The 16,267-nt window shown below is 42.4% G+C and overlaps 2 protein-coding genes across 2 annotated transcripts in view; both read right to left on the bottom strand.

Annotated features, from left to right (window-relative positions):
• tub (TUB bipartite transcription factor) overlaps positions 1-12,146 on the bottom strand; it is a gene marked incomplete at both ends in the record, with an annotated part of 58,032 nt that extends 45,886 nt beyond the window's left edge. The window contains one exon of the mRNA XM_083650500.1: positions 12,091-12,146. Within this exon, the coding sequence (XP_083506626.1) occupies positions 12,091-12,146 (56 nt within the window). The remainder of the gene's footprint in view (positions 1-12,090) is intronic.
• Positions 12,147-13,063: 917 nt separating this feature from the next.
• The window catches only part of rras2 (RAS related 2), a 38,580-nt gene continuing 35,376 nt past the window's right edge, over positions 13,064-16,267 (bottom strand). The window contains exon 4 of the mRNA XM_083650642.1: positions 13,064-15,133. Within this exon, the coding sequence (XP_083506768.1) occupies positions 15,046-15,133 (88 nt within the window). The 3' untranslated portion in view covers positions 13,064-15,045. The remainder of the gene's footprint in view (positions 15,134-16,267) is intronic.

Below are 16,267 nucleotides of genomic sequence, written 5' to 3'. Positions count from 1 at the left end.
ACACACACACACACACACACACACACACACACACACACACACACACACACATACACAAACACACACACGCACACCTTGTATCAACACAAGTCCCTGTATCTCATCTCTCAGTGCCCAACAGAGGGCATGCATAAAACATGATTTGGATTAGAAAATGTCAAGCTAGAGAAACAGTGTCCCAGTGAGGCGACCAGATGGACTGCTTCAATACACCAAAGTTCCCTGGCATCTTCCTCCTGTCCATCATGTTTACAGGTGGAAGTAACATAAATATACAGTACATACAATGACAACGGCTAATAATGTTTGTAGAGGTGGACACTAAAGTGAATCCTTAATAATGCACACACATCTTCTGAGCACATTTCTGTGCATGTGTTACCGCCATCTGTCAATTTAATCAAGCTTAAAATGTTTATTTGCATGCCTTGGTATATTCCTCTACTCTACATACATTGATCCATCTGTAATCCAATCCTGTAAATGATGCAAATTTGCATACCCACACATTACATACAGTAGTAGGCTATAATGTAAATTGTAGATGTGTAAACTGCAAACACCTAGTAATCTGCAAATCTGTCACTGAAGGTCTCAATTTATTTACTGCATGTATCGTTTTATCCTTGGTGTGTTCTTTTGTTGAAATCATTTGCGTTAAATCCTCTCTGTCCTCTTCTTAGCTACAGTGTATGTGGTATTCTTTGCTGCTGCTATGAAAATGTTTCTAATCTAATGGAATCTAATATATCACATAATATGAGCATAAGAGATAAGAGCAATGAAAGGAGCTCTAAAGAGAACACGAAAGTGCACCCCCAAACTCTATCTACCCTAAAACAGATAAAAATGTTCAAATACTTAATACAGTATTATGTACTGTACTGTATACTTGTGGTTATTTGGATGACAGCCTGGATGACAGTACAGATAAAGTAATCCTGGGGCCCAGTCAACCATATTAGAATAGAAATAAGTGAGATTAGTCTGTGATTTATGAAGTGGATAACAAACATCAAATACAGATTTTAACTTTGAAAGTTGGAGAGTGCTCAGCGGGTTGGGCAGAAGCTTGGACCAGAGGGGGAGCAGTGGTAGGAAGCGTATCAAATAAGAAGCCAGCGGAGATAAATTGTGATGCCATCGGTGATGTCACTCGAACTATTGTGATGTCATCAATGAGTGATGTCATGAGTGATGTCATCATTTTATGATGTCATAATGTCAACACACACTTCAGTCCCTTCATAAAGCCTTCTGTTTAAGAAGCAGTTTGGTAGGGGGTTGGATTGCAATCTGCCAAAAAACGCAAAGAAGAAGAAGAAGAAGAAGAAGAAGAAGAAGAAGCAGTTTGGTACAGCAACAGAGCTGAAGGAATGGCTGACGGCAGGCAGCTCCACGATGCTGCTGAGGCAGGAGACCTGGACAAACTGAGGACTCTGGTGCAGGAAGAACATTTCAGAAGGTGGATCAATGAGACGAGGTATGCCACGCCTCTGGTGCATGCAGCCAGGCAGGGTCACGCTGCCTGTGTGGCCTACCTGATCACCCAGGGAGCTCATGTAGACCAAGCTGATGGACTAGGCCGCATGCCTCTCTATGTGGCCGTGGACCATGGTCACCTGGACTGTGTCCAGATCCTCCTGGAAGCCGGGGCCGACCCCAGCTTAAGCGGACAATGCCCCTTCACCCCAGTCTACTGGGCTGCCCAGGCGGGAAGGCTGGACATACTGCAGGAACTCATCCGGTTCGGTGCTGTTCGTGTTGACATAGACAGCGATCCCCAGCTCTTGAGTTCTCTCTTCATCAGCGCCACCCACCACCACCTGGACTGCTTCCACTTGCTGCTCCAGGCCACTGGTGTTCTGAAACCTTACAATGCTTCTCGCCTGCTGGACAGGGTGCTGTGGCTCGGGTGCGACGCGGCCTTCGTCCAGCTACTCCTCGACCATGGCGCCGATGCGGCCCTGGTGACCTGGAAGAAAGTACACCTGGAGGAGAGGGCGCATCCCGATGCGCTCACGGTCCTTCTGGAGGCCAAGAGATGTCCTCGCAGTCTGGCCCACGTGTGTCGACTCCGGATCCGCCAAGCACTGGGCAGACATCGCCTAAACCAAGTCCACTCCCTACCACTAACACAAGTGATGAAGGACTTTGTGCTCCACCAAAACTGAGTCAGTTCATGGCTTTTCTAGCTTCATTCACCGAAGACTGCATGCCAAACCTGGGACGTGTGGATGCAGATTTGAATGCAGTGGAAGGTACAAATGGTACAGCTTTGGTCTTGCTTGCACAGGATTGTGCAGCTGCAGATGCAGATGTGAAGATTAGGCTCCGTTTCAACCCAGAGTATAAGTTAATTGTAGGGCTGTGCAATTAATCCAATTTTAATCGCAATCACAATTTTGACTTCCCACAATTATGAAAACAAGACAATCGAGATAAAACAATTATTTTGTATATTTTAGTTCGCCTTTCTTTTTTTTCTTTTTTTACATTTATTTACATGTATTTATTTTTCAGTTCAGTTATATACTGTAGTTCAAAGAAATCCAGTATTGTATTAAAAAGATAAGTATTTTCAAGTTCAATAAATGCATGATGTTGAAAAAGTAATTTAGCCAAAAAATGAGTAATCAATAATCGTGATCTCAATATCAGTCAAAATAATCGTGATTGTGACTTTTGCCATAATCGAGCAGCCCTAGTTAATTGATTATGCATATTTTCTATAACATAACTGTTGATCCTCGAATGTACAGATGTCTTCAATGCATTGTATATCATTTCTAATAAAAGTTTTGCTAACACAATGTTGTTTATGCATAGTTTTCAAATTACTTTAAACAAAATTATGCAGAGTAAAAATGGCAGAAGGAGATATAAAAAGGATTTGTGATGTATAATTTAGTTACTTAAAAATACATAATTTAGACAGTTAAAAACCTGTCATTTGACACCAGAATCATCAAAATTGCCCTGGACAGTGAAATTCTATAATAAAAATGGCTGAAATGGCAGCCATCTTTTAAAATGGCAGCCATTTGTAAATGTATGTGGAATAAATCTAGCTTATCTGGTCATGAATGTATGATTTGATAGCACGATCATTCATATTGGACAATTCGACACAAAGTTGCCCCCAAAATAGTATTTCCGGGGTGGATATTGCAAAAATCTAGATTTCAAAAGAACAATCGCCAAGGAATATTTGTGCGAATTTTTGTTCTTCTTTCCACTTGTGAAGGATTTTTACATTAAAAGTGCATTGAATCTGCTCCACTAAAACAGCAGCATGAAGTTCAACACCTTCTCAATCACCAGATCTAAACATCACTGCACCTACTGTACAGTACTGTATGTGGGAAGCATTGGAGTGCAGAGTGTGAAGTAGATTTCTAGCTCCTTCATCCCTCAAACAGCTGGAGGTTTTGAAGTGTTTTGATTCGAAGTCAAGGCAAAGATGTATGACATTCATATAAGTAGATGTTTCCATTAATCTACTCCCCAACCCCCCGATAGCTGCCTATTTTGCCAGCTATCGGGGGCTGGGGGCTGGGAGGATTACACCGGAAGAAGCACCCATAAGGCATCATAACATCTAGAAATAAGGTGGATAAGCAACTACAGAAGTACTGCATTTATAGGATACTACTACATACATTTTATGATTCTTCATCAGCATACTTGTATGATGCATTATCCTCCTTTATTATATAAAATGGAACATGTGGGCAATGTTTCTCTGTTCTCTCTGTTTCAATTTTTGTCCCACTGATGACATCAGTGATGTCATAAATCACTGATGTCATAAGTGAGTGATGTCATAAGTGATGTCACTTGAGCAATTGTGCATGGTGACATCACTGATGTCATCGGTGTTTAAATTTTTGTCCCACTGATGATGTCATCAGTGATGTCACAAGTGATGTCATCAGTGATGTCATCTTCTGTGGTGTTATATGGCAGTTGGCATCCTTTATGTTGCATTACTGCCTCCTTCTGGATTGATCCATCCACTGTTTCCCTACATTCTGTCCGTCTACTTCCTCACCCCCATGTCACTTGAGCAATCGCGCATTTATCAGTGATGTCATAAGTCACTGATGATGTCACTGATGACATCATCAGTGATGTCACAATGCTGATGACATCCTCAGTGATGTCAAGCTGTGCAGCAGCCAAGCTGCGGGCGAGACCGTGCAGCGGCCGAGCTGCGTATGCGAGCTGCAGGACCACCTCGGCGAGCTGCAGGGCTGGTGAGGCCACGCAGCCTGTGAGGCCTAGGAATTGAGCGCACGTAGCGGGCGAGATGCCTAGTACTGTATATTGACAATGTCTTGCAAAAATGTAAGCATCATGTCTTTTCATTATTACACAGTAGGTGCATCAATCCTTGCAAAAAGTGCAGTTAAGTTGTCCTTTCAACAGCTTTTGACCTGCCTTTGGTTCAAACAGGGATGTGCTCTGCTTCCCATAACAGTCTGACACACATCACACATTACACTGCTGAGAGGAGACAGAGGGACTGTTAAAAACAAAGTGTCATGTTGCAAGGTGTTGTGCCTGTGCATTGTGTGAGTTCTGTATCATCTATTCTTAGAGAATGATATGCATGTGACGAACCCCATGGGTTCATGGGAGTCACATGAACCACATCCCGTCGACCACACAGCCCACGAATGAGGTGGACAAAAAGAGGGGAATTTCAGCACACACAAGTCATCAAACTGAAAGCACTATAATCTGAAATGGCATTGTTTTGTTTGCCTGCTGGTCCTTCTCATATTCAACACAACAGCATGCTCGTGTCGTCAATGCCTTTTGCTAAACTGTGTCATGCTGATCGGAGATCATTTCATGGATGAGAGGGCCATGCTAATGAATGTGCTTAATTCCACGGTGATAAGGAGAGAGATGGCGACATGCATGTATGCTTGCATTTAAACTCAGCATCTCTGTGAGGAGGCTGAGGTCTTCTCTGTGTGTCTATGTGCTTTGCTCCTGTGACCATGGCAACAGCGGAGAGGCTAATTATCATTTTAAAAGCTCACTGGTAGGCTATTTAACCAAAACAGCTGCTTCAATAACACACACAAACACAAGACTATCAGCTCGCTAGTTGTCTTAGAGTTATTAGATGTGACTAATTAATGTGTAGCCTTTGCTCACAGCATAAGCTTACTGTTGCTGCGGGTGGTTAGTGACTGCGTTTACTTTTCTTCACCAACAGGGGGACACATACAACAGTGGAATGCAAAAAATGTGTGGCGAAGACTTTGGACACATGGAGGTGCTGTTCTACAATAGCTCAAGCTTTGCATTTCCACCAGGGCCTCCAGCAGCTGTCACACTGGGGCCTGGCTGAACACAACTCTGATTGGCTGTGAGTTGTGAATAATATTTTTTTAATATAATATTACCGGTAATCACCTTACTAACTTAATGGGCAAGTATTATCTGTGGAGACTATTTTTGCCACACTTGCATATAATTGCATATTGTGCTCATGTTAGCTTCACAGTGCCACAGTTAGAAATCAAGGTTTATGAATAGCGTGTGGCCCCAACTTTAAAGCTTGTTTGTCACCCAGCCTGCGACTCTCAGGTTTGACTGCAAATATTTCCCGATTGCCCAGGCCCATATGACATTAACTTGGACCAGCTGATTGCCCAGGCCCATATGACATTAACTTGGACCAGCTGATTGCCCAGGCCCATATGACATTAACTTGGACCAGCTGATTGCCCAGGCCCATATGACATTAACTTGGACCAGCTGATTGCCCAGGCCCATATGACATTAACTTGGACCAGCTGATTGGCCAGTAAATGGCCCACTTTCGTTGGTCTTAAAGTGATTAATCAATCCCGTATGGTCTGTTCTGATTGTTGGCAATTTCAGAAGAAGGGTTATTGAGCGGAGTGATTTTTCAAGGAGAAAATACTGCAAACACACATTTGACGCCCTCCTCAAGAGCTGCAGCAGCCAGTCTGGATGTTGACCAAGATGCTGCCAGCTCTAATCAGGTCCCAATAACGTATTAGCAGGAATTAGAGATGCACATATTGCAATTTCAGATTTTTTTATATTTTGACCTGCCGATTCGGATTTTTTTTTTTGCCCATTCTGATTTTCTTTCGTATAGAACGTCGTTTTTATTTTATTATGAAATCTCGAACCTTGAGGTATCTAAAAAGCTGATGTCTGTGGAGGTTGTATTTTTCTTGGAGTTGCTCAAATGACAATAAGGACGCATCCTTAAATAAATCAGACATTGTCCTTATCCCCTGAGATGTCCAAGTGCTATAACCACCACCGTCTGTCATTCCTGGCAGACAACAAGGGTTGCCTCGAATTGGAGTCAATAAGGGTGTTAAATTAAACCTCTCTTCAAGTTTCCGTGTGAGAAACCACGCCTGTAAAGTGTTGCAAATGATGGGGTTGTTGTTACAAATACCCCTGGCTGATTTAAACATTTTAAATTTTATTTTATTTTGAAAATAACAGAATGAATTTGGAACATTAGTAAACCATGTCTGTTAGGGTTAGCATAAATATAGAACATTAATAATTGAATTATTTTCTGAAGACGACGGTGTGTCATGTGTTTACACTATTATATTATTATACTTATCTAATAATTTATGTTGCTCTGCACAGCCCAAGACAGCCTCCAATTTTTCCTCAAAAGTGACACAATGCTTTATTTTGAAGGAAGAACATCCCACCTTCCTGTCTAGTTCCTAGCTAACTCGCGGTAACCTGACACTGACAGCGACGACAAGGTGGATCTATTTTTAGACGGTCTATGATGGATGGATCCTATGGCAGCAGCATGTTTTGTTGTCAACGCGTCCTCCTAACGCAGGGTTTCACTGTGCTGTGTATGTTTCTCCCATAGACTGGTTTCTCCAGACTGGCCTGTCAGTCCGAAGGAGCTGCGCAGGAAATGGAGTTGAAAGTTTCGGGCAACTCGTAATTTTCTCCCTCCTTTGAATGAATAATTCATTCTACCAACACACAACCAAAAACCCTGAAATCCTGTGCTACCATATTCCAGCCAGCCAGCTAGACATGATGTTGCATCCATTTTGTCCAATGTCATAAAGGGACAGAGGAAGATAGCCATAAGGTTATGTGTTCACACTTACAGCCTCCTCAAAGACGGGGAATGCACAAGATTCCAAGAAATAGATGTGTGTGTAGTGTGTAATTATGCAGCAGAATTACACACTACACACACTTTTATTTCTTGGAATCTTTATGCCAGTTTTCATTTTTCCACTGTGATGTTTCACCGTAGCAACCAATGATTTTTAATGAGTATTTTGTTTTTGTATTTTAATTTTTTAAACCTCGTTTTTGATTGAAACTGCATGACACGTCATCACACGTGTGTACGTGTGTGACAATAAAAACCTTGACTCTCTAAGGAAGACGTGAGCTCTCCTGTCTTTGAATGGTATCTTGTCTGTCCACCTTGGCCCTCCATCTCTAGGGAGACAGTGTTTACCGAGTGGGCGCCAGGACTGTTCAATGAACACACTGTGAGTGTGCAGGACAGGTCCAAGGCCTCACAGCACAGCCGTGAATTCATTTACAATGCCTGCAGAAACACATCAGTACCGGCCATACTCTCTCTAAACAGTAGCAGTATTCTATGTCATGATCGACAGACCAGCCAGAAACACTGAAACCAAACAGTCATAGCCAAGTATTTATCTCAGAATTGTCTGTTTTGTGTGTGGCAGGGAAACTGGATCCATGAGCAAAATAAACTGCACAACAGGGAGCTTCCATGCCATTGGAGGGAAGCTAGCCAGACAAAAACGTGTCTCCCTGGGGCTGGCAAATATATCGATATTATATCGATATTGTGACTTGAGACTAGATAATGGTCTTAGATTTTAGATATCGTAATATCATGATATGGCATAAGTGTTGTCTTTTCCTGCTTTTTCATTAAAGTTATGTGCTTTTCTGAACTTAACAGTGTTCTAGCTGTTCTATTATTTGCCTTTCCCCACTTAGTCATTATATCAACATTACTGAAGATTATTTATCAAAAGTCTCATTGTGTCAATATTTTGCGAAAGGACCAAATAGTCATCCCTACAATATTGTCACGATATCGATGTATTTGGTCAAGTACAGTCTTGTTTTTGATCATAAAAGTGTTTGTGACATCTCACATGTGGCTTTGACTGACAAGTCAACTGAACATTTAGCCCACTTCAAATATCAAGAGAGATATCTTGGTTTATTTCCATTCAGCCTAGAAATACAGAGATATGATTTTGGGTCGGCATCACCCGGCCCTACGTCCGAGCAACCCTACCTGTCACCACCACCCTGGTTTTCCTGGGATTCTCTCGTATTGTAACGGAATAATTAATGGTCTATCATCCCTAAAGCGAAAAAACTAACTGCACACTCAAGGATCCTTTGTTGTTTGGAATCCATATTCGTGGGCTTTCATGGGGTGAATACAGCCATACAGATGGCTGTATCTCTGTTGCAATTTAGACCAGAGAGACAAAACACCAACCAAGATGTTATCCATAGAAGATACAGTAGTAGGTGGATTCATATTGATCTCCTGAGCTGGCACAAAATAAGCATTGTCTATCTCATTTTGCAATTGCTCTGTATTTCTGATATTTTTAGTAAGAGCTTATGAATGTTACATCCACCCCTTTGAGCAAAGGAACCACAAATGATAGCGAAATATAAACCAGCATGCACAGCCACACAAATAAACACCTGTGTGTGTGTGTGTGTGTGTGTGTGTGTGTGTGTGTGTGTGTGTGTGTGTGTGTGTGTGTGTGTGTGTGTATTGGAAAGGGGGGTTGTTGTAGTGGAAAATGTTGAAGGTGTGTGTGTGTGTGTGTGTGTGTGTGTGTGTGTGTGTGTGTGTGTGTGTGTGTGTGTGTGTGTGTGTGTGTGAGTGTGTGCGCGCGTGCGTGCGTGCGTGTGTGTGTGTGTGTGTGTGTGTGTGTGTGTGTGTGTGAGTGTGTGCGCGCGTGCGTGCGTGCATGCATGTGTGTGTGTGTGTGTGTGTGTGTGTGTGTGTGTGTGTGTGTGTGTATTGGAAAGGGGGGATGTTGTAGTGGAAAATGTTGAAGGTGTGTCTCTGTCAGTACAAATCAACTGTCTCACTCCTGCACAGAGGTTAGCTAGTAGCCACCTCGGGGACTGGAACACATTCTAGGAGAAAGCATGCTGTGAAGTGCAACAAACTGCTGCATTCATATCAACTAGGCAAGTACTGATTTAGATTCATACCACAGTTGCTACTAAGTCAAAAGGTGGTTGTTCTCACTCCCAAGCTGGTGTCTGGTCAGGAAACTTTTCTCTCACTTTATAACGTCATCTGGTGTACAGCATCAACTGCTGCTGCTGCAGTTAAAGTTACTCCTGCAATAATCAGGATAACCACATCATTCCCCCACTGTATTTTCACGAAGAAGAGATCCACTCTACAGCTGTTTAGCTGTCTTTCAGTATCATAACATAGTAGTTTGTTTGTTTGTTTTTAGCGAGGGGGGTTTCTAGGAAGCACGGGGAGAACATGCAAACTCCAGACAGAAAGGCCCTTTTTGATGACCCCACCTGGCCATAGGCACTGAGGACATGGGAATGGGGACACAGCCTCACCGAAGCGCGCAGCATTTCTAGTTTCAGTCAAAGTTTTGTGTGAACTACTGTATGTGAAATGTTCACAATAATTGAAGTGTTTCTGATTTTGATCTATATATACTACCCAATACACCAAAGAATACAAACTACATTATACAAGTATCACTGCAGATGAATTTGATGCACGGTAGGGGTTAAGTGTCTGACAACGGGCTGACTCATGAACTGACTGACCTGAATTTGGCTCCTCTGATCGCTCATGTCTTGGACACAGGGAGAAAGTGACATATTGATATCACAGATTAGTCTTGGTTCTCTAAAGTCTGACTTCAGGAGAGAGTTGGCATGTGCATATCACTGAAATGTCTGAGAGCCCAGATGTAAGATGATGTGAATTGTGTTTCAGGGTGGATTTCTGGCTTTAATGCACAGGTCACATCATGGCTCATCCTGTAAGGCCAGTCTAGTGTTTGTTTGCACACAGTACATGGAAACACCACTGGAGTGAGGAAATACACTGTTTTCTCTCCCTATCGTCGTTCACTGTGGTCTGATTTATTTCAGTGTGGTGAGAAGTCTTATGAATAAGAGAGCACTGGCCCCTAGCACCTAGCACCAATCTCTTGGGATGCTCAAGCACGGCTTCAGAATACCAATGATGCTGTCAGAGCCAACATACAGGCTAGGGTGTATTGCTGACAGGCTTCTAGTCCCAGGCCTCTGTTGATCGATGAGAAAGGCGTCTCTGCATCCAACTGTATTGCGGATTATTGTAGTTGACTGAGGATGAGTAAGAAGAATTGTCTGGCTTATTAATTATGCTTTGACACATGCTATAAATAAACTCATTCATGTTATGATTGATTGGAGATATCCACATCTACTGTATGTGTGCAAAGAGACTGCAGAGATGTTCCTTGAGCAACAAATCTCTCGCCCTGGCCTAGTTGCATGTTTTGACTATTATTAGCCTAACTATATGATTCTGGATGACCCTAACTTGAAAAAACTGTTATTTCAATCATGAGAGACCAGTGGGTAAAATTTGACGAGCAAGCTTTATTCACAAATAGCATGGCAACTAATTTTGGCGTAATGACTCCGTGGCAAGATGACCCTCTTCTTGTGGTGAGAGAGGAGGGCATCTGCTCAGTCTAGGATAGAGAATCCCAATGACTCCGTGGTAAGATGACCCTCTTCTTGTGATGAGAGAGGAGGGCATCTGCTCAGTCTAGGATAGAGAATCCCCCCCGTAGGGAATTCTTCAGGAGTCAAGACGTTGGTGGTGGACTGGGGAGGTGGGCGGGGTGAAACACAGCTGCAGAGAAGACGATCGGCCCAGGTACAGCCACCACTGAGGTGAACGGTCAGGCAGAGGCTGATGACGCGCTGACCATGGCTATATATACTGCCACGTCATAGGCTCAGCAGCGACGTCATAACGGACATCATGAAATAGACTCGCTGCAGCACGCATGACGCGTCCCTCCGGCGAGGCGAGGCAACGCGCTGTGGCCGGTGTGATCGGCCTCCTCTGTTAACAAAGACGCCGAAATGAAACTCCCTCCCAGCCCCAGAGCCAGAGGCGATGGACAAGGGAACAAATGGGGCTATGATTAGCTTGTAGCTAAGCTTACCGAAAATATCCTTACTATTTCGGTAATGATTATGGCCTATAGCCTAAGCATGAATAGGCAATAATAAGCTACTTTTGACAAAAATGATTTACAAAGCGAATCTGATGAAGCAATATTGTGCGAAATGTGCTGCTTTTTTACTGGCACTTATTCAGCATCAACAAGGTGGACAGGTGAAAGTATCAACACAGCCTAGTAAGTAAGCCTACAGTAGCTAATCTATACTAGCTTCACAACAAAAGATCAACTATAACATCCTAATATTATAAACAATATTTGGTACAGTGAGCTATACCACAATAAACACACCCCCACACACCAAGTTTTCATAGAAATATAACAGGGATAATATCCTGTTATAATCAGCCCTCAGGGAAGAAGGTGGGCTGATTGTATCATGTTTGTAGCGGACAGAGTAAAAAAGCCAATAGTCTCACACACACACACACACACACACACACACACACACACACACACACACACACACACACACACACACACACACACACACACACACACACACACACACACACACACACACACACACACACACACACACACACACACACACACACACACACACACACACACATCTCATCTTGTCACCTCATCAACTGAGCCCAGTCCACTGCCCCTGTCAACTGATTCATGCGCAGCGGGTTGCCAGCAGGCTGTAGGCTATAGAAGCCTAAACATTTACAGGCCATTACAGACTGTGACAACAATACAACAGAAACGCAACAGACACTCGCAGCACTGTTTAGGTCTGCCAGGCACACTTGACACATGATGGAAAAGCACGCTGGCTTACCTGTCATAACTCCATCTACTGTAGGACATGCTCCTGTTGCTGCTGACTCCCTCCATCACTCGAGCGGGCTGGACTCTGCTGTGCTGAGACGGAAGAATCAAACCTTTATGTGAGGTAGAGAAACGCTGGTGTGGAAACACGCTGAGATGCCACTCTCGTCTCTCCCTTCACTATTACGCAAAGAGAAAGTAATGAATCGCCGTTTTAAGTGACCAGGTAGAGAGGCCGTGCAGTGTGCTGTGATGTGCAAACCTCAGACACAGCCGTTTGCGGGTTATACCATTGTAATTTACAGAGGGGAGGGGGAGCACGAAAGGAGATGCAGTGCACGGCACGTGCGCCTGACGATTATTATTGTAATCCACACAGTCAGTCAGTTACCGAGAACATTGACTAAACCCAGCTGTGTCAACTCAAGTATGGTCGGATCAGTTGGGTAAGGCTTTAGAATACAGCCCACAAGCCCCCCCCCCCAAATAAATAAATAGATTCGGTTATTTATTTTTCGTAAGTTTGGACATAGATATTATATTACTATAGATGGGTCACCGCAGGCTCCGCCAATTCTAACAAATGGTAGCAGAAAGTATCTTAAGTGGGCGTGTCAGTGGAAAACAAAACCCACCACGTGACAAAATGACAGGAAGTGAGTTGAAGTTGGGCCGTCTTGCTTGAATCCCATCGTCTTTGGCTGGGCTACAGGAGGGAATCGAGGGATCAGAACAGAACAGAAGTTCTGCTGACCAACAAAAATGACATGAAAGACTGGCTGGTGACAACTGTATCATAAACCTAATCAACACCAGGTGTCAACCCTCTCCTGACATAGAAAAACAAAAAGGTAGCCAAGATTTTACAAAAATATATTTACACTCTTTTCTGTTCTTTTGTCATTCGTTATTATGCAAATAATGCCACTGGTAGACCAGTGCGAAAAGTGGGAAATAAAGAAAAATCCTCTACCCCATTTGGCTCAATGACAGATTTTATTATAGCACCAGGAAGCTCGACATGGGGCGAAGGACATGGACATGAAAAAAACACACAGTATGATTTAGATGTACACTAGATTTGCCAAAAGATGGGAAATGTTCTTTCAAATCTCAGGCATCAGATTAATTGGTGTGATTTAAAGCTCCATTGAGACCAGAATAATCTCCAAAACCCTCTCCCACCTGATCTGGCATATGTTTCCCTATGATCTGGTAGTGAACATCTCAAGATAAATATGTTTCCATTGCTAAGCCACTATAAGAAAAAACATTATTGATCACATCTGGGTAAAGAATCCAATTTCGCAAATTTGGGCCAACAGTCATCTTCAGTTAAAAACAATCAAGAGAATTAAATATTCCTCTTTACATATTTACACAGCTGTGCTGTGAAAGCGTATTCACTTATAAACATATAAAAATACTTGTCAACTAGTTTGATAAGAAAATAATGTATAAAAGTAGAGTAAAAACATTGAATCAAGTCCATTACTTCCATCATCTGATTTTCTTTTTGTTTTATATTACAAGATGATGATACAGGGGGGGGGGCAACACTTCATTTTCATGGCCAAACAGAAATACAGATGTGGAAAGGGAAGGCAAACATTATTTTGTGTCTGTGGTGATGGTACTGTAACTCCACAGGTGGCAGGTCCGGCGAGTTCATGTCCCAAGGGAGACGGCTGTGTTGAGGTGTGCATCTCAACGAGTCTGCTCCACACGGTTCCAACCAACTGAGGGATCCTTGGGCAGAAGGTATATGACTGAATCATTCAAGGACATGAAAATAACTATATTGCCACCATGTTACTGGAATGAAACTGTATGTTACTCAAACTATATTGCAGATCTAATGTCAGGGTTGATGCATTACATAGGAATGATCTGAACTGAGCTCTGAAAGCTTCTTGATATATGCCACATGTGTTTTGTTGACACTACTTGTCAAAAGTTGAATGCAGAGCATACAGTGTTCAATTTTGATCTGAAATTGTTAGTTCTGAAAGCGACACATTATGCTGCCTACAAATCATCTTGTCTGTGCTGCTTCTTATTAGAAGTTGGAAATAGGACATAATGGCGTGCAATTTTGACTGAACCACCGCCTCCAAAAGAAACTGAGAAGGATAGGTCCAGGCAAACTAGTTTTAGTACATTAAGGAGAGATGGCATAGGATGAGAATCCTACAATCTATATAAGACTTGAAAAAAAAAGCTAATGTAATAGACACTCCATATTTGGCAATTGAGATGAAAGCAGAATTCACAGACAAAATAATGAATCCACTGCAGAATGCCAGAAGGTTCTATCATTTAAACTTTAAGGGCTATCTAGGCATATACTATATATATATGTATATACATACTTATATATTTATTTTCAGATATGTAAAACCAAACTCAACCTCACGCACTGTACTGTGGTGATTTAATAGGTCATTAGAAATACACTTTGAAAATCACAACAAATGTCACATTATGTACAGTAGCAGATTAGCACATGGGAGTAAAAATGGATATGGCACAACATACACAAAGCTTCATAAGATAATCTCTCTGTTCTCGAAACTAAAGAAACTCATCAACATTCTGGATATAATATTTCTCATTCAATCTCGGCAAGAAGTACAAATGTCACTACAAGGCAAAGAGAAGTCCTTCAGAATACAAAACATTAATTTGTCAAGCTGATTTAGAAGGCAATGTTTAGTGTTTGGGACTCTCTCATGGGAATCAGACTACTGTTGAAGGTAGAGTGGTGTTAAAATTTGGCATTGTCAGTTGTCTATAGTGAAGTCCTGGGGGACAGCGGTTCAGAAAAAGCTGTCTGGAGTCATGCAGGTGGAGAAGGCAGCGGTCAGGCAGAGTGGGCGGGGTCAGGGGTGGTGATGTCAGGCAGAGTGGGCGGGGTCAGGGGTCAGGGGAGAGTAGCTGCATGAGTTACAGTGATAAGGCCAACTCAAACGATCACGCAGTGGCAGCCACTCTTGTCTTTGTCTTTCCCCGGGGGTTCTGGCGATGGTGGACATTCCTGTTCCTGGAATTTCCTGGGAGTTGGGAGAGAATAATACCGTCAGATATTTATGTTTTTTTGATTATTATTACTATCCAGTAGCTTTAATAGGAGTTTCACACCATCAATGCCATTATGAACCATGTTTCCCCTCGGGGATTAAGAATAAACACCATACCATACAGTAGATGCCAATATATGCAATTTATAACAGTAACAATACATCTTTTATTACAGTATATTGATTTTAGTTACACTATTTCTTTTTATGACTTTTATGACCAGCTTTTCCATTACCACTAGTTTTAGTGTTTAACCCTTTCTGTTTGTAAATGTATCCATTCCTTCGTAACATTGTTCAAGCACTTTGTAACTTTGTAAACCATGATGTTGGATTGTTGTTGGAGTCACCTGCTCAATCTAGTATGGTAATGTTGCTATCTTTCTTCATAATTTTGTAACATTTGTTTAAAACTAGAATGACCGCAACGCGGACTTATGCCTCCACCATTAGTTCATTCTTGAGTCCAAATCGCCATTTGAGGCAAATTGGAAGAAATTCCGTCAAAGCGCTCCTGTGATGTTGCGTTACAGAGCTTGGAAATTGGGTGTGTGAGGTCACAGTGACCTTGAACTTTGATAACAAAAATGGAATCAGTTCATCGTTGCGTCCAAGTCGATGTTTGAGCCAAATCAGAAGAAATTATATCAAGCCGTTCTTGAGATATTGCGTTAACCAACTTGGGAATGGCGTTTGTGAGGTCACAGTGACCTTGAAGTTTGACCACCAAAATGTAATCAGTTCATCCTTGAGGCCAAGTTAATGTTTGAGGCAAATTTGATGAAATTCCGTCAAGGCGTTAACAAGCTTGAAAATGGCGTTGGAGAGGTCACAGTGACCTTGACCTTTGGTCACCGAAATGTAATCCTTTCACCCATGCGCCCAAGTCGACGTTTGAGCCAAATTGGCAGAAATTCCATCAAGCCGTTCTTGAGATATCGCTTTAACGAACTCGGGAATGGCATTCGTGAGGTCATAGTGACCTTGACCTTTGACCACGAAAATCTAATCAGTTCATCCTTGAATCCAAGTCGATGTTTGAGGCAAATTTGATGAAACTGCGTCAAGGCATTTCTGAGATGTTGCGCTAACAAGCTTGAAAATGGC

Source organism: Poromitra crassiceps, assembly GCF_964638095.1.
Source record: "Poromitra crassiceps genome assembly, chromosome: 14".
Classification (NCBI taxonomy): Eukaryota; Metazoa; Chordata; class Actinopteri; order Beryciformes; family Melamphaidae; genus Poromitra; species Poromitra crassiceps.
The sequence above is the reverse complement of the archived record's forward strand: the minus strand, read 5'-3'. Positions and strand labels throughout refer to the sequence as shown.